The sequence below is a fragment of the Podarcis cretensis genome (assembly GCF_951804945.1).
Source record: "Podarcis cretensis genome assembly, chromosome: 14".
NCBI lineage: Eukaryota > Metazoa > Chordata > Lepidosauria > Squamata > Lacertidae > Podarcis > Podarcis cretensis.
Window position 1 is genome coordinate 27,827,109 of NC_137183.1, and position 24,284 is coordinate 27,851,392.

Below are 24,284 nucleotides of genomic sequence, written 5' to 3' on the forward strand. Positions count from 1 at the left end.
TCCTTTCCCCCCAGCAACCAGGACACATCTTTCCTGTTGTGGGTTTGTCTGAGATGAGGTACTCCCTAGAAGTTGTTTTCTGCAAATACTATTGCACAATAAGTGCAGGTGGATGTTAAATAATCCCCTCCTGAAATGGGAAATGCAAAATGTGAAAACTTTGCAAAGAGGCTTGGGTATGTCTCCTATTGGGCAGGAGTTAATGTTCAGGCACTCATTAAGAATTCACTGTAAAGTTAACATGTAGTACAGTGGTATACGTCACAATTTCAAAAGTGTTTGCATTTAATGACACTTGCTCCCTGCTAAGTGGGTGCAGAATAGCAGCTTAGGCTAAGATTGGTATTGAGGGGAACAGTTCTTTTGTGCCTTTAACAGGTATATTTCCACAATCAGGACCAGAGACTGTGGCTTACTTCCCATAGTAAACATAAGGTTGCCCCTGGAGGGGCAGAGAGCAGCAATGGCTGTACTCCATCTAATTTTGTATTGTGTCGTGCCCCCAATGTTGTGTTATATACCATGCCCCATGGCAGCTGTTTTGTGACTGATGCCCTTAGCACTCTCAAGATCCAAACTATGCCCCCTGGTCTGAAAAAGATTGGCAGCTTGTGCCTTTGCTGTGCCTAGGTTGGATTGTTGTTGTTGTTGTTTAGTCGTGTCCGACTCTTCGTGACCCCATGGACCAGAGAACGCCAGGCACTCCTGTCCTCCACTGCCCCCCGCAGCTTGGTCAGACTCATGCTGGTAACCTCGAAAACACTATCCAACCATCTCGTCCTCTGTCGCCCCCTTCTCCTTGTGCCCTCCATCTTTCCCAACATCAGGGTCTTCTCCAGGGAGTCTTCTCTTCTCATGAGGTGGCCAAAGTACTGGAGCCTCAGCTTCACAATCTGTCCTTCCAGTGAGCACTCAGGGCTGATTTCCTTCAGAATGGAGAGGTTTGATCTTCTTGCAGTCCATGGGACTCTCAAGAGTCTCCTCCAGCACCATAATTCAAAAGCATCAATTCTTCGGCGATCAGCCTTCTTTATGGTCCAGCTCTCACTTCCATACATCACTACTGGGAAAACCATAGCTTTAACTATACGGACCTTTGTTGGCAAGGTGATGTCTCTACTTCTCAAGATGCTGTCTAGGCCTGTCATTGCCCTTCTCCCAAGAAGCAGGCGTCTTTTAATTTCGTGGCTGCTGTCACCATCTGCAGTGATCATGGAGCCCAAGAAAGTTAGAACTGGATATGGAACAACTGACTGGTTCAAAATTGGGAAAGGAGTACGACAAGGCTGCATTTTGTCTCCCTGCTTATTTAACCTATATGCAGAATTCATCATGCGAAAGGCTGGGCTGGATGAATCCCTAGCCGGAATTAAGATTGCCGGAAGAAATATCAACAACCTCAGATATGCAGATGACACAACCTTGATGGCAGAAAGTGAGGAGGAATTAAAGAACCTTTTATTGAGGGTGAAAGAGGAGAGTGCAAAATATGGTCTGAAGCTCAACATCAAAAAAACGAAGATCATGGCTACTGGTCCCATCACCTCCTGGCAAATAGAAGGGGAAGAAATGGAGGCAGTGAGAGATTTTACTAGGTTGGATTACTACTATGTAAATAGAACTGCATCTGAGGAATCTTTAGGTGCTTAAGTTGGTCCCGAAAGCAGCCACCTAGCCATGGGATCACATTACACCAATCCTGCAATTTGCTTCCAGACACAATTCAAAGCATTACTCTTTGGCATATTACCCCACTCCCATGGGAGCAGCCACCGAGACCATATAACATTGGTCTTGAAAGACCTACATTGGCTCCCAGTATGTTTCCGAGCACAATTCAAAGTGTTTGTGCTCACCTTTAAAGCCCTAAAGCGCCTCAGTCCAGTATACCTGAAGGAGCATCTCCACCTCCATCGTTCTGCCCGGACACTGAGGTCCAGCTCCGAAGGCCTTCTGGCAGTTCCCTCACTGCGAGAAGCCAAGTTACAGGGAATCAGGTAGAGGGCCTTCTCGGTAGTGGCACCCACCCTGTGGAACGCCCTCCCTCCAGATGTCAAAGAGAACAGTTACCAGACTTTTAGAAGACATCTGAAGGCAGCCCTGTTTAGGGAAACTTTTAATGTTTGATAGATTACTGTATTTTAATATTTTGTTGGAAGCCACCCAGATGGGTGGGGTATGAATCATCATCATCATCATCATCATGCATGTTCCCTAAGATAAGAAGGAGTGTCCCTTCTTAATTGACTATGCCCAGACTATGAAACTCATAGTTTGGTTAGCTCCATTCCTTGCTTTTTTTTTGTGCTAGTCATTCAAGACCTTTTTATTCTGGCAGACTTTTGTTGTATGTAGCTGATAATTATTTGTATGTCTTAGTTTTAATTGCTGATCCTGTTGCTTTTTTATTGTTTTATAAAATTGTAATTTTTAAATGTTCTCAGTGGTGGTTGTGCACCAGACGGGTGGGGTAGAAATGTTTTAATAAATACATTTTCCAAAAAAGTCAAATGTGGGTGCTCGGCATTATGCGGAATTGAAGCTATAAATAATTTCACAACAAGGTTTTCCTTTGAAGGGTTGCAAGGAGGTGATCCCTTATTTAAAGTATTCAAAAGGAAATATTATAAGTGAACAGGAGACAACAAGGGACATGAACTAAACTGGGGAGGGTCCCCTGTGTGGCAGCCCTTCCTTAAGCAAAGGAACAAAGAATATTAATTTGTCAATGGGCAACTTTTCTGGCTCCCCAGAATGACATACTTTACATGATTCATTTATATTTCAGCATCATTATTATTTCATAAATGCCATTTAGTGAATTTTGCACAAAAATGTATTAGTTCTGAAAATTTACAGGAGTCTAAAATAATCACTTAATTGCCTTTATATATTATGAAGGCACTAATGTTGTTTCGTCCTCAGTGCGGTTCTTTTATGTGGTAGTGTTTATTTTAGGAAAGATTTGTTACTTCTGAATGAATGGGAAAGTTGCAGGCACCATGTCACACTACCACTTGGAAGGCTTGCGGCTCCTTCTATTAAAAACCTCCTTCCCCCTCTTAGTTTATTGCATCTGTCTCCCACCTTTCCCCAAGGAGCTGCCTGGGAGATATTAAAAGACTACTTTCTCAAATTCCCACTTGGGTTACATGTGTATTTGGGCTGTCCCTCCAAAATGGATCTCCACCTGGGCAAAGGATAGCTTCAAATCAGCCACACAGCAGTCCACAGCATGCAGGAAATATCAGGATGTGAAATGGAGACTGGAGTAATTGGGGGGGAAGGGAATGTGATTATTTCAGTTATATGTCCTTGGGACCTACGCTACAGTAAGAGACCCTTAGATTTTGCCAAAAGCTTCACAGAAAACATTTTGAGGAGGATTTAAAGGAAGTGAGAAGTAACATCACCAAGGTATATTAGGAAGCATTTCCCAATATCCATGGCAGCAGAGGAGGAAGGGTGGGGTCATTCTAGGGTGCAGGTGGAAGCTGGAGCTGGGGGAGTAAAGATCACAGGCAGGGATTTAGAGACCTATGAGAGCAGAGAGAAGGGAAGGCCATGAACACTGTTCTAAGCCATGCACTGAAGACTGGTGGTTCAGCAAGTGGTGACAGCAGTGGGAAACAAATAAAAAATTAAAGGCAAAGAAGGCAGCATTTCTAGCACGCAGTAGCTAGATTGGAGGAGTGTTTTGTGACTCACCTCTGGGAAAGATTTTCTTGGCTTCTCCATGAGTGAAGAGAACACGAAAACTCAGGAGGCAAATTGGGGAAGATGTTTTTTGGTAAGTCATATGCCTCCCTCTCCCAACAGTGTGATACCTTTTCAATGTCAAAGTGTGTATAGACACTAACTAGTAGTTATTCACACATTTCCACTGTGAAATCTAGTTTGGCTTTAACATAATACGGCAGGAACATAAGAAGAGACCTGCTGGATCAGGCCAAATATCCCTCTAGGCCATCTAGATGTCCATGGGAAGCTTGCAAACACAACCTGATAGCAAAAGCATTCTCCCCACTTGTGGTTCCCAGCGCCCAATATTCAGAGATACACTACCTCTGACAATGGAAGTAGACAGCATAGCCATCCTAGTGAGTAGCCACTGATAGCCTTATCCTCCATGAATTTGTCTAATTCCCTTTTAATGTCAGGTGTGTCTTCCTGGGGAGAGCATTCTGCTGTGAGGGAACCACCACTGAAAAGCCTGTTCTTGTGTTGCCACCTACTAACCTCAGAAGTGGCACACAAAAAAGAGCTTCAGATGATGACTGCAAGGTCTAAGTAGGTTCATATAGGGAGTGGTTGTCCCTAAAGTATTGTGTCTTACACACCATATTGTGTTGTACATTTGACCAAACACACTTCAAGACTTCCTTGTTACAAGATTGGGAGTTCCTTCCACCATTGGTCTGGGGAGTGTATGAAACTGCTGCTTCTGCAACCTTCTCAAAGCTATAAGCTGAATCTACGTTGGTTTTTAATAGCAAATGTTTTCAAAGCCATGCACAATTCCCATCCATATTAAAACACGTCATTCAGCTAAGTCTCCCTTGCAACACTTCTGAACTTGTAGCCAACAATCCCACACTCTGTGTTTTGTGGACTTGGTTCTGAAAACTGGCTGGTTTGTTCTACTTTCTCCAGAGAGAGAGAGAGAGAGAGAGAGAGAGAGAGAGAGAGAGAAAGAGAGGTTGGAGCAGAGGTGTGTGTGCACACATGTGCAAAGATACGGATATTTGTAAAATAAATAAAGTGGTTATGAAAAGTAATACTGGCAAGCAAAGTTACCTTTCTACCAATAATTAACAGTGAGTCTCCTGTTCATTTGTTTGTCTTTAAGATCCTAATGTGGACGTCATCTACATTTGCCCCTACCCACTGAGCGATGAGATGCTGCACTATTACAATACATTTTTGGGTCTGCAGCCAGCTGTTATATCTGGAAGCCCTAAGGACATTGGTGACCTGCAGGACAGGTTCAAAATCCTCACCCCTGAAGCCATAAACAGCTTCCCTGTGAGTTTGTGTCTTCTAATTACTAAGCTGGGGGGAATGCCGTAAAATTAAATTGGAAATTTTATAACTTGCAACGCTCTGGTAGCCGTCAGTGAAATATTATTGCAAGTTTTAAGAGCTTCACAGATTAAGTGACTAGTTAAGACTGTTGGAAATATCCTGGTTTAGCTTTGCAGGCTGAAAGTTGAGCTGAGCTCAGCCCTTCTCCAGTGGTCCCTGCCCAACGCCTGGCCTCATCTAGATCTCTGAACTTAAAGAGATTTATAATGCAATGGAAAACAAAGTACTCAGAATGCCTTCTGCTGCTCAGAGCTTCCTTCTCTGCAGCTGCGCAGACAGTGGGTCCCCTCCCTCCCTTCTCTCTAGCTTTTTATTGTGGCAAAATCCAATTTAAGACTCTCTTTTTTCCCCTTGGATCGTTTAATGTCTTTAATTGAGGGGTGTTGGATATCTTGGTTGTTTTGAACCCATCTAGTTGGTTTTAATTCTCTAGAATTCACTCTGAAAGGAAACTGCCACCCCACCCCATTCTTCTGCCCCTCCAACTACTGTACCCTTGCATTGTTGAAGACCTTTTGATAATGCTGCAATGCAGTAAAGCTCATTTATGGCAGGGTGCGTTTGGATGCTCCTTGGATCATTTTGAACTCACTGAGCCTCAGCTGTAAGTTGGTGATCTTGGCTATATCATCAACTACAGTCCTTTGTCCCTTCCCCGTTTTGTTTGTTTTTAATATTAAAAAACACTTTCCCTGCAAGATCACTGCTGCTGGGTAATTATTTGTACTATAAAACTATGATGCCTCACCATACGAGAACAGTAATCGCAACATGCAAATTTGTTGGCTCTTAAATTTTGACCTATTATAAACATATTCTTTCAGTTCAGCCAATCCATTCTTTTCATACAGTTAAGTCATCCCTTAGTTCAGTCCAAACAGCCTCCAGTTTATCAGCCTCAGTCTCGCAAAGCATTTCGGTGCACAGTGACCTTAAGGATGTTACCGACACCAGTGGGCTTCTCACCATCATAAAAGTAGGCAAAAGTGTATGTTCACATGTATATATATTTGGAGGACAAAGGATGAATGTTGAATACCTTGCACAAGCCGGAGTGGATTCTTTGTAATACAGGCACAGTCCATTGTACTGAAGTTTTAATTGCATATTTCAATCGGGCGTACTTAAGGGTGAGAATTGTGGAGGTGGGCAGCAGTCTTCAGCTCCATATATGGAAATATATCATTAGCAGTTAATCTGCTGCACAGAGGCCCACAAAGTAAGAGGTTTGAAAAGCAGATAGACCCAGTTTTCTTTGAAGCTGGGGGTGGGGGGTGGAATCCATAAAACCTAGCATCTAGTTCTGCACGCCTGAAAGGACTTTGGCCGTGGATTTCTCAGACAACAGCCCCTGATACTACAGGACAAAGCACTTTGGAAAGTTTGGAAACTTTCAAAGGTGCGTTGTGATATGAGGGCTGCTGTTCTAAAAAAAAATGTAAAACAACGGCACAGAACGTTATAGTATCCACCTAAGTCACCCACTCAGATCAGCAGACTTATGTCTCGCATGACTGTGGCCATGACAGTGGGGATGTTTAGACCAGGGGTCAGCAAGGTTTACCTCTCCTGGGCCGGTTCACTCCAGCGGAGATCCCTCCGTGGGCCGAATCGCGTGCGCACATGAGTGTGTGCGCCTGCGATTTCCAGCATCTGCAGACACAATTTCTGGTATCTGTGTCTGCACAGACACAATTTCCTGTGCATGCGCAGACGCGATTTCCAGCACCGCGGAAGTGAGTCCCCGCGCCACGCCGATTTAGCGCAGCATGTGGGGACTTGCCAAGTGGGCTGCTTGGTTCAAGAGCGGCTTATGGGCTGGTTAAATGAACCCTGTGGACTGCTTGTGGCCCATGACCCCTGGTTTAGACTTTATGACATTAAGGTCTTCCCATTGCAGTTCTAAGGTTTAAGTGGGTAGGAGTCAGAGAGGAGTTTGTGCACAACTTCCATTCATTCCTTCTAAACTCTGAGGGCTGGCCATTCCTCTGAGGAAGACCACATGGCTATGGCCATTGCATGCACACACACATGCAGGCAGATCACACATGCTGACTTGTGGACAGACACACTCACACTCACACACATTCAGACAGCTGGCAGACACACACACTCAGTTGGTAGTTGGGAGGGGCAGCATACAGATAGGCAGACACACACATGCTTAGCAGACCAGTGGGGAAAAGCAGGCAGGGAGATGTATGCACACACCTTAATGCAGACAGGTGAACAGCAGACTTTCCAGCATTTTTGCTCCCCATGGCAGCCCTGAGGAAGGAGGCTGTTCTTCTGCCCTAACACTATCATGTGTGGGGATGGTGACAGCAAACCAATTCAAGGCTCTTTCTATGTTGCAAAGGAGCCTCTTCTCTATCCATTGCAGTGTTATTGCAAGGGGTTCTGAAAAAGAAAGTTTCCGTCTTGTTCTCTGAGCTCTAAGACACACCAGTGTGGTGTAGTGGTTAAGAGCGATAGACTTGTAATCTGGGGAACCGGGTTCGATTCCCCACTCCTCCACATGCAGCTGCTGGGTGACCTTGGGCCAGTCACACTTCTTTGAAGTCTCTCAGCCCCACTCACCTCACAGAGTGTTTGTTGTGGGGGAGGAAGGGAAAGGAGAATGTTAGCCGCTTTGAGACTCCTTAAAGGTAAAGGTAAAGGTACCCCTGCCCGTACGGGCCAGTCTTGACAGACTCTGGGGTTGTGCGCCCATCTCACTTAAGAGGCCAGGAGCCAGCGCTGTCCGGAGACACTTCCGGGTCACGTGGCCAGCGTGACATCGCTGCTCTGGCCAGAGCCAGAGCCGCACACGGAAACGCCGTTTACCTTCCCGCTGGTAAGCGGTCCCTATTTATCTACTTGCACCCGGAGGTGCTTTCGAACTGCTAGGTTGGCAGGCGCTGGGACCGAGCAGCGGGAGCGCACCCCGCCGCAGGGATTCGAACCGCCGACCTTTCGATCGGCAAGCCCTAGGCGCTGAGGCTTTAACCCACAGCGCCACCTGCGTCCGCTTTGAGACTCCTTAGGGTAGTGATAAAGCGGGATATCAAATCCCAACTCTTCTTCTTCTCTTCTACCAATGGGAGAAAGGGTGCCCCTTTGCAGGGCAAATAGAGGCAAAGGTGCCCATTTTTTGGAGAACTGATAGGGCCCCTACAGCACCACATCATGAACACGATAGCACCTCAATGGGGGACAACTCTAGACTTTGAAATAATTTTTTTAATTCCAAATTATGGGGAACTTAGCCAACAAAAAAGTCTTGACATGGTGGATCTGGGCTACGGGTTACCCACCCCTGCTCTGAAAGGAAGTTTTAGAAGAGATGAATCTCTTCTGTGGACAGCGGGATTCCTATATGCTAGATTCATAGATGAAAGTTTTAAAAATCTAGTAAAGTCTTAGGGCTCTTCTCACATTATGTAGAGACAATCCGCGCTTGCCAATTCAGCTCACCATTAAGAGGAAACTGCAGCTCAGCACCGTTCCCTGATAAATGTGGTGGCACATACATGCACACACACACACACCCCACTTGCAAGCGATCGACTCACATGCTTCTATGTATACGCATGGCACCGGAAAATAATTAAGTAATGCAATACTAACATAAAATGGCAGGAGAGAGCTGGGAGGTCCTCATGGCTTGCAAGGAGAACCTCCCCAGAACCCAAAGTCCAGAAAAAAAGACTCCAAAATGGCACGCGGGAACTCTCAGTGCTGCTGCACTACTCCTCTCAACAGCTGTTGGGTGGGAAACTGTATTGCAGTGGGCTCCCCTCTAACACACATTTCTGCACAGGGGCCCAGAATGTAACCCCCCTGCGTAAGTGGGGAGTCTCCTGTATTTGCAAGCACAATATTTTCTTACGTGTACAGCTAAATCTGTAACATGCGAAGCAGCCGTGACTTGTATCTTTCAATGTGTTTCTAAGTAGTTGTCCTCCTTCTGTATTTGACCAGGATTATAATTACAATAAGGACTTTGTGAGGCTAATGAAAAGGTGCTTATCCCACAGAACAGCATGTGAACTGCAAAGGTGTTTTGTAACTTGAGAGTGTTTTGTTCTGAAAGAACCATTTAAGATGCTGCTCCTCATAAAGTGAAATATTGCCCAGCTGTGGGAGTGGGTCTTCTTCATTTTTTTGTATTGATTTCTCCCCCCTGACGCAGTAGAGTCAACCCGTGCCAGAAGTGTTGAGATGAATCACCGTTATCCAAAGGCCGCAAGCCTCTCTTCCAAGTGACAGAAGGAGAATTCCGTGTGGATCAAATAAATACAGATGTGTAGTAATTAGTTCTATTCCCAGCGAGCCCATTTCCGACACACTAAAGATGTGAGCGATTATGGAGCCTCACCCCAACAGCTTTTATCAATTTAAACTGCTACGCTACAGGATAGGTCATAACCCAGCCTGCTATTAATAATGTATTTATTGCACTCAACATTATAAATTAGCTCTGCGGAAGAAAGCGAAGGAGCACCTCTTAACGAGACTAATGTGATCTTCATACAGAACCGCCCCATGTCCCTGGCTACCTTCTTGAAGTACAGCCCCAAGACCATCAAAAGGATCAAGAAGCTGATCCAGGGCACAGACGCCTACATTGTCGGAGGCCTTCTAAGCCAAGATGACCTGGCAGTGGCTGATGAGCTGGATGTGCCCATTTTAGGTCCCACCCCGGAAGTAGCTCAGCTCTACAGTTCCAAGTCAGGAAGCAAAAGGGTGTTTGCAGCTGCTTGTGTGCCAGTGCCCCCAGGGCATTATGACATCTACAGCAGGCAGCAGGTAAGACTGGTGGCAGTTTTGGTGACTGGGAGAACCTGGGCCATTCAAACATCTGGTTGTCCCCAGTCAAATCTTACTTTGAAGGTGAAGTCTTCACTCACACCCAGGGATCATAAGGACTGAGTCCTGGAAACTGTTTTCAGTGCCAGGGACCAGCCCTAGGATTTATGAGTGGGATATTAATGTCTTTGCCAGTGAGCTTTATTTTATTTACTATTCCATTATCTGATCATCTTATCTTATCTTACCCTACTCTACTCTACCCTATCCATTTATATCCCACCTTTCCTCTATGGAGCTCAGGGTAGCATAAATGGTTCTCCCCCTCCCTATTTTGTTCTCACAACCGCCATGTGTGGTAGATTATCTATCTATCTATTTATTTATTTATTTCCTGCCCTTCACCGTAAGATTACGCTGAGAAACCCATGGTCACCCAATGAACTTCATGACTAAGTGGAGGTTTGAACCCCTGGTCTCCTAGATCCTAGTCTGACACTTTAACCACTGCACCACATTGCCTCCTTATGGCTGATTGGAGATTTGAACTCTGGTCTTGCTGGCCCACATCCAACCGTTGATACATTATAACCCTTGAACCTCTTGCACGACTTCAAGGAGACCAGTCTGGCTTGTGAATTAGAGGCTGGCACCTTTTTATTGCTGAACACATTTATTTGGAAGTCAGTTCTTTGGAAATTCACGGGATGTTTTTTTCAAGTATCTATGCTTAGGATTGGGGGGGGTTGTTGCCAATTGCTAGTGTTTGCATTAGCATCAGTCTGCACAACAGCATTCAGTAAATTTCCTGAACTGTGCCCCAGCTCATACATATGAATAGCGTTGTGCTAACCAATTAAAACATAAGTGCCGGGGGGGGGCAGCTCCACGTAACTAACCAGATGTTCGAGGCAATTTCATGTGCAATTCCTCAACCTGCATGCGGGGAAGCTGCTTCAACCGAAACTGCTTCCACCATGCGGCTGCCTCTATATGGTACCATTTTGATCAGTTCCCACAACATAGTTTGCATTTGAGAACTGGGCCTCCAAAGAAAAGGTGCAGCCACTAAGAAGGCTTGCTCGCTCACAGTCCCCATGTATTGAACCTTCTTCCCATTTTCTAGGGGAGAATTTTCCAGATGCCATGGCCAGGTTGGGCCTTGTGCAGCTATAGCTGAATCCAGTTATGGTCTGATTCAGGCTCAAACTAAAAGCAGGAGCCTGAAGTGCAGCAGAGAGCTTATGCTCTGTTGAACAGGCAACACTAGATGAAAAGGATCTGAGCATTTTATTCCAGCCGCCAGGCATACTCCTGCCTGTCAGTCTCGGAGATTAATGTTGCATATTCATCTTCTGTTTATAATTTGGTGCATGTAAATTATCCCTGGACTAAAAGATTTCCCAGTTTTTGCATTGGTGGTGACAAGATTATTGGGTCAGGTCAGGTTTATTGCCCTATCTAGCAGTCAAAGGCAAGACAATGTCTTGGGATGTAGGAATACTCCCAGAATTCACCTGAGTTCACAGCAATTAGCAAAGCCGAGTTAGCAAAGAGCTAAAGACAATGGGAACTCGGTAAATGCATACTGATGGAGCATATGAGTGTTCTGGGGCATCAACCATGATTGCTAAATAACTGCAAGCAAACCATGCACCAGGGATGGAGAACTTGTGGCTCTCCAGCTGTTGATGAACTACAGTTCGTGCCAGCATGGCCAGTGGCCAGGGATGATGGGAGCTGTAGTTTAACAACCTCTGGTGACCACAGGCTTTCCATCCCTGTTATTCATTGATGCAAATTGCACCACCAAATTACTTGATAAACATGGATCAAATCTGATGCAAGCCATTGTACTTTAATGTGGGGCCAGTTCATGGTGGTTTCCAAGTCTTCAAACACTCAGGAGTATCAGTAGCTATGAAAATTCATTTCAGCACTCACTCCTAATTTGGTTCATGTAAACGTTCCATGGACAGTTCTGAACACAGAAAGCTCCTTGGAAACAAGAACACTGCCTCTTTGTGTTGCAATTTGAAAATTGCACCCTGTTTTATATCTTCCAAGGGCAAGAATCAATAGTTCTTTGTTTGTCATTGATATGAATCATTATGATTTTGGGGAGGTTGTGATTACTCTTTGATTTATGAATGCTGCTGGTTTTCAGAAGAGCCATTTTAAACAATGGCTTGTAAATAACGAAAGATAACCAAATCTATTGCATATTCCAGATGGCAGGCAGAGCACATCACCAGTGCCCAGAATGAGGCAATAATACCTTTTCTGTACTAAATGTTTCCTTCATCTTAATGCTGACTTAAGGTATCTGAGATACACATCAAATCTATTTGGTATACACTAAATACACACACACACACACAATCTAAGGAAACATAGCGGTGTGAAAAGCAGGACTGATCTGCCCAGAGAGGAGGATGTGTAGGCTCAGGTTGGGGTAGAATGACAGGGCAATAAAAAAGGCAGAACCGAGGATGAGCAACCAAGACAGGAAATGAAGCTGGAATTGGCTTGTCAACACTTAGAGGGTCAAGTGCTCAGAGGTTGCATTTGCACCCTCATTGGGTGGGACATTGATGGCAGGTGGGGTACCATTCGTACCAGAATTGTAAGAATTCAGTTTGCTTACAGAGAAAACACCTGCACACTGACCATTTCATGGGGTCAGAGATCCTCAGCAGAGTGGCTGCATCCCTTAACCTTGCGCTAAATGCAGAAGCAGATGGCAGAAAGTCAACTCGTAGCCAAAATGAACCACAACATTACAAATCTCACAGGCTTAAACTTGCCCCAAGTGTTGGCTTTAATATTGTTTCTCTATAAATGGTACCTTCAAAACCATCGTACACATTAGCTCCCCTTTCAATTTGTTTCAGATTGTTTTTGTTACAGCAGGAAATATTGATGCGAGGCGTTAAATAATCAAAGGAAGATGACAATAATTTAAGGCACAGTTCAATTTTCACTTAAAGATACCTCATAACTCTTTCTGTTGGTGCAATCTTTACAATACTATCGATCCATTTCATTTCTGTAGGGGAGTCGTCAACAGAAAACCCATTTATTGGGCTTTCAAAAGCAACAAATAACGGGACACAGAGCAAACAAATAATAATTCCATTTGTGATTGAAGTTCAAATAATAAAAAGTGCTTTGGAATGGCTGTTGTAACAAATACTTCCTGAGCCGTTCTATTCTGCAGTTACAGTCAAACCCACCAACAATGAAGCCTCAAGATAGAAAAGGGTATTTTTAGAACCATCTAGTTTAAAAAAGGATAAATAATATAAAGCTCAAGTACAGTCTTCGTTGTCATTACACAAATACAGTGTTTTGTGGGCTTTTCCTCCCCGCTCAAACTGTCCCTGTAGTCTCACCTGCATCTTACACATCTGTAAGAAAATGAGACGATCAGTTTCAGGTAGAGAGTGGCTAAGATGACATCCATTTGGATTTAACTGAAAACCTTGTGTGTGTGTGTGTTTCCTAGATGCTTGAAGTCACCAGTCAGCTGATAATTGACTACCCAGAAGTGAAACGCTGGGTGTTCAAAGTGGACAGCGACTTTGAGGGAAATGGCACAGCATTCTGTGACATCTCCGAGCACCTCAAATGCTATCCCTGGCTTCAGAGGGAGATTCGTAGATACGGCCCTGAGATATGGAAGTTGCAGTGGGCACAAGTAAGTCCATCAGTCATTTTCAGGTGTCTTTCATTTTTGAAGTTTACCCAGTGCCTCCTGGAGTTTTATGTGCAATAGGAGAAGCTGAGCTATTTTGAAGGTGTCAACATAGCCTCAGAAGGTAGAGGTACCTGGCACATTGCAGGTCTTAGGAATTCCAAGGGGAGAGAGGCACCTAAACTGTCCTGTATGAAATAGGGAACACTTGTTAAAAATTCATTGCCAGTTAATTTGGGGGCATAGTTGCTTAGGACTTTAAAGGTAAAAGCTGGCATTCTCAAGTTACTTTTTATCTTAGTAAAATCTTCACTGGGGTCATCTCAGTGTAGTATGTATTGTAACATGCCTTTGGGACAGGATGGAGGAGAAATCTACATAAGACCAATCATTATTCGTTTTATCAAAGACACCCATGATTTACCTTCCTTCCCATCTGTTCTCTTAACTGAAACACCTTAACCCATTTTATATTCTCTTCATGAGAAAAGGATCCCATTCTAGCCATGAACCACAGTGTGCAGTCACTGCTGTACTTTCACATTCTCTTTCTTTGGATTAGTGGCTGTTGCTACACTCCAGATTGTCTCTGCAAAGCACATTTTCATTAGGCTTACCCCACCTTGTGTATATCTGGGGTGTTGCAGTGGTTTTCACACTCTTGGCTTCTTGAAACTAATCAGGCTTTAGAAGTTCTTTCTGTTCTGCGCTTTCTTCTTGCCAAGCTTGGGCCAGAATAATCTCTTGCATATTTCCACATAAAACCACAAGAACATAACAGGAGTTTGCTGGATCAGCCCAATGGCCCATCTATTCCAGCACCTTGTTCGCATGGTGGCAAGCCAGAACTCTCCCTTTGTGCCATTTTTTATTTAGTCTGGGTCCACTCCTGGATCCAATACTGCTACAGGAGGCTCAAGTAGTCTCCGTGACAAGGAGTGCCTGTTTCCAGCTGTGGCTAGTTCGACAGCTATGATTTCCTCTTGGACAGAGATGACTTGGCCACTGAGCTCCATGCTTTGATAACTTCTAGATTGGATTATTGCAATACTCTCGACATGGGGCTGCCATTGAAGATGATTCAGAAGCTTCAACGTGTGCAAAATTCAGCAGCCAGATTACTGGCCAGGGTTCCATTTAGAGCTCATGTAATTCCTATTTTGAAACAGCTGCACTGCTTGCCAATTTAAGGGGCTCACATTGATGTTTACAGCCATGAACAACTTAGGCTCCAAATATCTGAAAGACCACTGCCTTCACTTCTTATGCTTTCAGGTGTTGAGATCAACAGAGAGGGCCCTCTTGGTGGTTCCATTGCCTTCAGAAGTTTGGGGAATGGTAGCCTGGATGAGGGCCTTTTCTGTGGCAGTCCCTACATTGTAGAACTCTGTTCTCACAGAGGTGTGTCTAATGTTTTCATCACATAGTTCTGTAGCATGCTGAAGACAATACCTCTTTACCCTAGTCTTTGACAGGTTTTTTGGGTTTTTTTGTATTTCTTCTGTTTGGGTTAATCAACCTGATGATCCTTTTGCTTCAAATTATTTGTGTTTTTTATAATTGTATACAAACTTTTTAGCTTCCTTTATTTACTTTTCTTTTTAATTGTATTGCTGCAACCCACTTTGGGACTTTCTGGTGAAGGGCAGGTGAGAAATCTTACATGTTGGTGTAATGAATTGCTTTGCTGAAAACTTATAGCCCCAAACTGAGAAGTCTCTAAACTAAAATCATCCAGTTAAAATCCATTTAGGAACAGAGATGAAACAAAGGTTAAATAACTTGTTTCACCTTGATCTACAGGTCTCTGTGTATGATCAGATGCACTCACAGATCTTTTACAGGCTGTACAGGGGGCCCCATTCATTTTAATGGGGCAATAATTTGCATCTTACACTTCCCATTTGCTTCCACCATTAGAATGAATGAGGGGTGATTATAGGCAGGGTTATTGGCTTGCAAAACCAAGGTTCCATGCTCATAATCTATTGGGCTGTGGTGCCAGACAGGTGATTGAGTTACTGCAACTATGATGTAGTGCACTTGAGAGCATGCACATAACGGAAGGTGAGAGGGGGAAGGGTGCCAAATAAATACTTAGGGTGCCAAATTTTGTTCTCACTCAGGGCACCATATTACCAGAGTTACCCCTGCTGCTGGATAAGGCTAGTAGCCCATCTAGTTCTAAGAGTAGCCACGTGGATGCCTGCAAGCAGGACCTTAGTGCAACAGTGTTGTCCCCTCCTGTAGTTTCCAAAACTAGTATTCAGAAGCATACTTGTTGCAACCTATTCATTTTGGCACTACACCCCAGTGTGAAGACCCTCCACACATCCATTTTTATTGTGCCTTTATGATGATTTGTACTCAGATGATGGTTTTAGAGCAATTATTCACGATCCTCAATAATGTTCATATCATCAAAAGTTTCAATGTGATCATACTGCTTTATTTCTAAGCAATGTTGGTCTCCTGCTGAAATCCTATAACCTTTTTCTACCACAGTTTGTGTGGGGTTTTTTTTTTTGGGGGGGGGGGTTGTCCCACTTGTGTTGCTAGACACTGGCAGAGGAAGAGGAGTGGGAGGGAGTGCACTGCCCCCAGCAGCGTGAGCTCTCCGCCCCCTGGTGCCGATGAAGCTCTACCACTGTTGCTAGAGTGCTGCCATCAGCAACAAATAATGCAGTAACATTGGGGAGGCATTGGGGAGCAGCTAATAAAGCTGAATAGTGTGTAGATGATCTAGTACAGGCATCCTCAACCTACAACCTCAACCTGAGACTACAATTCCCATCATCCCTGACCACTGGTCCTGCTAGCTAGGGATCATGGGAGTTGTAGGCCAAAAACATCTGGAGGGCCGAGGTTGAGGAAGCTTGATCTAGTACAAACACACCACAAATGCACTATTGTTGTGCATCAGTGCCGTGTTGCAGGATATGCCCACACAAAAAACAACAGTCTGGAGTGGGCCTGAGTGCCCTGTTATGCTGCATTTGACCCATTGTTGTTCTTCCCTGAAGTGTCACAGTACACATATAATAGGGAGAAAGACTGCAAGCAATTTGATCAAACTCTTTGAGAGTATCTCCCCTCTCTGTTTCAAATAATATATCACCATTTCTCACCTTTTAGATCTTAGCCCTGGCTTTTCAACAGCACCAGTCTTTCATATTTAGAAACGAATTGCAGTCTCTATTGAATGTTTCCACTGAGTGCAGAGGATTAGAATCCTCCTTTGTTACTGAATGCTCTTGTAATGCTCCTGCATTTAGACATCAAAGCATTAGTTTATGAGCACAGGCATGCTTTAATGTCCTATTACAGTATGGAGACCTGCTTTCGATAATGAAGACATTGTGTCATCGACTTAAGCTGCCACGTTACCAAACATATGCTGGCAGGTTATTAAAAAATTCAGCTTTGTGATGAAAGACTATCCTGCAGGCTAGGAGTACATGGCAAAAGACTCTCCATTCCGGTAGAGTTATTAGAAACGAGAATATGACTCTAAGCACTAAATTATGTTAATACTTACAAATAGCATCATTTGCATAGCGGTTTATGATACGATCCCAAGGTTTTTCCTTCATTGGTATGTAGTAGGGCAACCGATTAAACATAATGTGGTTTACTGGAGTTTATACTGAGTGTCTATTCCATGTAAAAATGGAGTCCTAATTGCTGGATCCTCCAGACCAGGATGTTGACCATTCCATTCAGGACATACAGTCATCACAGTAATCTCTTCTGAAACTTTCTGTGAGTTCAAGAGAAATCCTGAGGATGTTAGTGGTTTAAGAGCTTATGTGGCAATTTGAATCATCTCCAGTCAAGTCAACACCCTCCCCAATGCTTGTGCCCTCAGATCAACACACATAACCAACCATTCTAAAGGCTTAAGTGTAGGTAAAACACATCAATAATTTTCCTACCAACTACTGGTTGACTAACTTTTAGTTGAGCTATACATCTCCACCCCTTAAGCTCTCACGTGGTATTAATGGGATTGCCCATCACAAAACACCTGGACACAAAGAAGGTAATCCCATTTCTTGAAAAAACAACACAAAGCTATAGTCTGTGGAAAGCTGTGCATTTTTTGTCATGGAAGATGTTTTGAGAAGAACTAGGAGCTGAAGAAACTGGCACCCCACCAACAAATGTTTGAAAGAAGCAGCGAGGTGTGTGTGGTGGCCATTACTTCCATGCCCTGCTTGTGATGTTCCAAAGGGTCCATTGGACCATCTGCTTCTGGAAACAATGTTGACCAGATAGACCCTGGGCTCAGATCCAGCAAGACGTTTCTTATGGGTTTTTTTATGGTGTTGAAAGTGCTTGTTATTTCATTATCAGGACCTAGATCATTAAAATATGCCTTGCAAACCTTTGCTTGACCACTTTTCAGGAATATGGGAGTTTCAGTGCTTGCATGCAACTACTCCACCCTTCAAGGGTAACTTCATTAATTTAAATGCAAGAAGCAAACAACTGTGTGGTCCTACCCAACTCCCTGTACTAGGGGAAGGGCTGCAGCTCAGTGGTAGCGGTAGAGCATCTGCTTTGCATGCAGAAGGTTCCAGCTTCAATCCCCAGCATCTCCAGGTAGGACTGGGAGAGAATCCCTCTCTGAAATCCTGGCCAGCCACTTCAGGCCATTGTATAGAGTTCTGAGCTAGATGGACCAATGGTCTGACTCAGTGTAAGGCAGCTCGTCATGTTCTTCTTGAGTAAGACTGATAACAAATAAGGGTGGGCTCCATATGGGCACTGGACTTGTGTCCTCAGCCATGCTCTGATAGAAAGAATGGGGACAAGTGTGCCCTGCAAGGACTTTCAGCAGGGCTTCCACATGAACCCATAAACCAGCATCAGGAAAAACTGACTTACATCCTCCCTCCATTTCATAAAGTTGGTTCCTGAATTGTGTGCGTATACCCAACCCCTGACCAGGAATGGGCTCAGGGAAAGGGAAGGAATGTGTTTTGGATCCCACCCACCCAGAGGCAGCATTGTGGTTTATGTTTCTAGAGATGCTGCTGGTTTGTGACCCCCAGCTATCACAACAGAGTTTATGTAATAATTGTTACATAGGGAACACGGTCTTCCAGACCGATTATGATCTGAAATAAAAGAAACACCATTTGCAGCAGCAGTATTTTGATAGCTCTTTCCGAATGTCATGTAGCTTAATAGTGGATGTTAAAATTATATTGGCTAGCAGAAGAGGTCTCCACTAGTCTCTAAACTATATAGCCATCGACGGGATATCAAGTTGTGTTTACCTATTACATCAGAGAACAAGCTGTGATGCTCTTGCTCAGTCGGTTATTATATTTAATGTGGCTACCAGCGTTTGGGTTTCAGGTGATTCCCTGATTCCTTAATTGTTGTGTCTTGTTATTTTATTATGTCCCTTGGTTAAATTCCTAGGACCTACAATAATCAGATATGCAAGCTGTTGGTTTGCATGTCCTATTGATTTAATATTCTTCTAATCAGTACATAAAGCTATGGGCCTGCGGTGTTAATTTTTCATATGCTTACAAAGCACCCTTTGATTTTCTGTCACGCGTTAATTACAGCGTTTTGCCATTAAATAGGAAGCTTTGTGTAAACTAATTACTAGGTAATCATTGTCTACCGCGAGCCGTGCTGTTTGGTACCTTTTATTTTATTCGGGGAAAATGCACGGATCTCGCAGTCTGGAACCACTATACCTTCCAGCCATTAGCTCTCACTAATTCATAGCATTATTGTGTTAAGATTGTAGGAGTTGTAATTGTTGTGGTATCAGTGCTGTTAATTACCGGAGTAAACAGTTGAAATGATGCCAAGGTCTATTGTACAAAGCAGAGAAAAGGAGGTTTAAATGTTACTTCTACCATCTGGGGACTGAAGTCTTTGCAAATGCTACAAAACAGCAGTGAGGCAATATCAGAGCTTCAAGCTTCAGGGTTTTAGGCCATATGGATTCAGAATATTTTGAATCAATTGAATTTAACTGCCAGTTTTTAGCAGTAACCGCGCAGAGATGAGGAGAATAAAGCAAGATCACGAAAGAAAATCTGGAATTTGTCAGTGTTATCACATGCCATAAAGTGCCTCTGTAGATTATATTAAAATGTTTATTCTGCTAAATTCAAAGAAGCAGAGGCAGGCTAAAAATGAATGTAGATTTCAACAGTGTATTGCTACAAAGGGTGGGGTTTTTTTGGTTTTTTTGGGATTAGGCAGGGGTATTTGAAAGTCATCTATCTCAACAGTTAATACAACAGTAACAATGAACTCAATAACTAACAATTAACAGGGGGCTCCTGTGAATTTCCAAGGACTTGATTTTTATTCTATTTTAGCATTTGTAGACTTCCTCTCAGAAGTAAATAAAAAAACATAGAACATAACATCAGGGAATAAATTATTTAAAATTGTGGTTTTGGTGCTGTTGTTTTTTTAAAAATGGAAGTATTTGGAAAATGTTCAATCCCAGCAGCCTGAAAGAAGATTTCACATTTGTTCTTGATCCCACTTTGCACTTCAGTGGCAAGACAAGGGCAAAACCACACTTTGCATGGGTGCAACTGCACAAGACAATTCAAAATAAATAGGGAGGTGTGCAAGGGGTGTGCCCTTTGCACTCTGGCCTTCCTAGTTTCTGTTTGTTCAACAAATAAAAAAAGAAATAAGTATGTATAGTGACAATAGCTTTTGAGTATTAACAAGTGTTCCCTGTTTAAAGAAAAATGCCTATTACACATTATTAAAGAAATGAAATCTGACCAGCTCTATATCTAGGCATGGCATAATTTTAAGCACCTTGGCAAAATAAATTGTCCAGACCGATTGCTTTGCTAAAAACAAAAAGCAACAACAATAGAATGAATGAATGAATGAATGAATGAAATTGCATAAATATGTGATATTTCTTTACAACACTACAAAGCTGTCCTGTGTGTGTTTCAGTATATTGCCTTTATTTAAAAACATTGGGTTGATCCCAGTTTTTGTGACATATATCTGTCCACCCCCCCCCCACCCCACCCCGAAAAGATCCCCTGCGGTCCCTATGTAGCTCCTTCATTGGGCTTGGATTTGGGGAGGGGGAACGCAGCCCCCCCCATTCTAGTTTGTTTGTTTTTATTGGCCTGTTAACAGATGTTGACGTGGTTCAGGGCACAAGGCAGCCATGTGCTTCTAAATGGAGAGATCTCTCCACAATGAAGCCTGGAGCTGCAGGGGGTTGTTTGGGGCTAGAACAATGTTCTCTAGGCTTTGTGTGTGTGGCCAAATTCAGAATGAAAAGGGATTGATTAATTGTACGTACTGAAATCCTTGGCGAGCACAGCGAGCCAGAAGAGAATAGCGTGACCCATGTGGTGTGGAGAAAACGGGAGCAGCAGTTTAAGTGGTGGAAAGTTGAAAGAGGGCTAACCTCCTTGTTCTAATAGTCGAGGCGAGTGGCTGCTTGGCGGTCCGCTGTTGAAGTGCAGCATATGTGCCTCCCTTTGACAAAGGCCCTCTTCAGCCCAAAGCAGCCCCTCGGCCTGTGCGTTGATCCAGAGCGACGGGCCGCGGTATTGAGGGACAGGCCTCTCAAGAAGCAGAGAGGAGATAATACCGCATAAGTGGAGAGTTCTGTGGAGTGTTCTCGCCATTCGACATAATGCAAGGCGCTACCCCGGCGAATCGCTTGCCATCCAGCTGAAATGGGCCATTAGGTATCGGGGAAAATTGTCTTTTGCTACTTTCAGCAGATGGAGCAAATATTTTACAAAGCCATTTTACATACAAAAACCATTTGCGTGACTTGGTAATGGCAGCTGTTTTACATGATGTTACCTTCCAAAAGAATGTCTCTCATGAAAGGCAAAATCGGGACTTTTTTAATTTTAAAATTTGCAGTTGCACACTCAAGCATTCAGCCCTAAAAGCGGCATTTGAATTCTAAGTAAGTGTGGCAGGCGATTGATCGCTTCCAAAAACATTTTCCAGCATTTTTGTTCTTTTGCGTAGATTGCAGCACCAGAGAGTAACACCCCACCCCCCCAAGCAACGAAACAAATTCTAAAGTACTTGCAAACTGCTGGATGGTGTGTGCATGTGTGTGTGTAGCGGAAGGAACCCAACAGCGTTTCCATTTCAGTCTGCCTCACAATAAGCTTTTTCTTAAACCCAGTGGCTGAAACCATGAGAGACAACTTTTGACTGGGAAGTGGATTTTTCAGCTAAGTACTTTTTCAGTCCTTGGGGTTCTGGGGAGAACTTTAAACAGTGGTAAGAGCTCAGAAGTTGGGAAATGAATGCACCCATCTGAAAAAAAAGTACAACCACCAGGATCGCTTTTCACTTTGTTCTCTCACTTTTCCCGTGAATAGTAGTGATGGAAAGAATACACAACATACACTTTGAAATGTGCACTTTTCCGAATTTTGCAGTGCAGTTCTCCTTCCAAATGATATTTTAGGGACAAATGTATGTGCATAAAAATGCATATATTAGTGAAAATAATATATTAAAAATGCATTACGTTTGGGAAAAGTGCTTGCAAATAAAGCAAGCAAATATATGTAAAGGAGAAATGCTCACTTTAATGTTGACAAATTTTCATGAGGACTTTAAAAAACCACAAACTTATGTGGAGATGGGGTGAACGGAATTTAACATTGGAAAAATGAGGAATCAAAATTGATAGATTCATCCATTCCTGAAGAACAGTTAGGCTTTCCTTTCATTTTGGTTCACCACATGTGTGTGACCTTAGGTTATATGGGAGATGGTGATTAGCTTAGAAACATAGAAGGAATTGTAGAGTTGGAAGGGATATCTAGTCCAACCCCTACAATGCAGGAATTTCATAGCAGACAGCCATCTAACCTCTGCTTAAAAACCTGCAAAGAAGGAAATAATAATAATAATAATAATAATAATAATAATAATAATAATAATTTATTATTTATACCCCGCCCATCTGGCTGGGCCTCCCCAGCCACTCTGGGCGGCTTCCAAAAGAATATTAAAATACCATGATACATCAAACATTAAAAGCATCCCTAAACAGGGCTGCCTTCAGATGTCTTCTAAAAGTCTGGTAGTTGTTGTTCTCTTTGACATCTGGTGGGAGGGCATTCCACAGGGAGGGCGCCACTACCGAGAAGGCCCTCTGCCTGGTTCCCTGTAACTTGGCTTCTCGCAGTGAGGGAACCGCCGGAAGGCCCTCGGTGCTGGACCTCAGTGTCCGGGTAGAATGATGGGGGTGGAGACGCTCCTTCAGGTATACTGGACCGAGGCCGTTTAGGGCTTTAAAGGTCAGCACCAACACTTTGAATTGTGCTCGGAAACGTACTGGGAGCCAATGTAGGTCTTTCAAGACCGGTGTTATATGGTCTCGGCGGCCGCTCCCTGTCACCAGTCTGGCTGCTGCGTTCTGGATTAGTTGTAGTTTCCGGGTCACCTTCAAAGGTAGCCCCACGTAGAGTGCATTGCAGTAGTCCAAGCGGGAGATAACCATCTCTTGTGGAAGTCTGCTCCACTGTCACACAGCTCTTACTTTCAGAAAGTTCTTTCTGATGTTTCATCAGAATCTCATTTCTTGTAACTTGAAGGCCTTGCTTTGGATCCTAGCCTCTGGAGCAGGAGAAACAAGCTTACTCCCTCTTCAATATGACAACCCTGTGTATATAGATATATGAAGAAGGCTATCATATCTCCTCCCAGATCTCCCTGGCCCAGTGCTCTTCAATAAACCAGTTAGTCTCATAGGATGTGACATCAGTATTGACACTGGGTACTGTAAGTGCGAAGCAAAAACAACTTCAACAGCCACTGTGCAATGCAAGGATCTGATTTTCTCTCTTTCCCCAACCCCCTGATTAGAAGCAAATATATGCATTGGGATTCAGCCCAGAGTGACTAGAGGGAATGGCTTTATCTAGTGCACTGAAAATAAGATAGAAGCAACTTAATGGTACCTATTGATTTGTAGATAGAGCATCTTGCTAGCATTAATCAATGAAGAGAAAATTTATGTGGACCAAGCAATCCCCTCCCCCAATATGGGAAATCATTAGTTCTCGCTAGTTCTTAAATTAGTTATACATGAAAGAAAAGCACAAGCCATTCATTCTTCCCTCTCTTGTCTATATGGTGCTTTTCAGCTGGTTCAGTGCTACTACAATGGCACTGGAATCTATAACTTATTAGCAAATCCTCCCTCAGTGTATAGAGATACCCTGCACCTTCTCTCTTTGCTAGAAGTTTGGAGCAAGCCAGTGGCTTTTAGGGGACCCTCCAGTGTTAGTTGCCAGTAGTAGCTGTTGGCACTGGTGCCCTTATAGGCACCATCAGGTTTTCTGTACACATGAAGAATGTAATGTAAGAATAATACCTTTCTCATTAAAAAATTTGTTAATCCAAATATACAGTATCTTCCAGAGCAAAGGTTGATGACACTCCCAAAGAATTCTAAAACGTTGATTGGGCCAAACCTTCCCTTTCAAAAGACATGCTGATTTTTTATCCACAAGGCTTGTTCTTCTATATATGTTTGTGTGTTTAACAGTGTTAGCATAAATCATTCTTTCTACCAGTTTGTCTGGGATGAAGGATAGGCTGACATGTCTCTAATATCTTGGAGTGCTTCTCCTGTAGTTGTTGCAGATGCTTTTTTTAAGGCTAGCTTCTGAAGCTCTCTCTGCTTTGCAGGCATTAGATA

The 24,284-nt window shown here is 43.5% G+C and overlaps 1 protein-coding gene across 4 annotated transcripts in view; it reads left to right on the forward strand.

Moving 5' to 3' along the window:
- IQCH (IQ motif containing H) overlaps positions 1-24,284 on the forward strand; it is an 82,074-nt gene that overhangs the window by 28,164 nt on the left and 29,626 nt on the right. For all 4 annotated transcript variants that reach the window (XM_079953004.1, XM_079953003.1, XM_079953005.1 and 1 more), the window contains 3 exons: positions 4,850-5,025; positions 9,604-9,876; positions 13,385-13,576. In XM_079953004.1, coding sequence (XP_079809130.1) covers positions 4,850-5,025; positions 9,604-9,876; positions 13,385-13,576 — 641 coding nt within the window. The remainder of the gene's footprint in view (positions 1-4,849; positions 5,026-9,603; positions 9,877-13,384; positions 13,577-24,284) is intronic.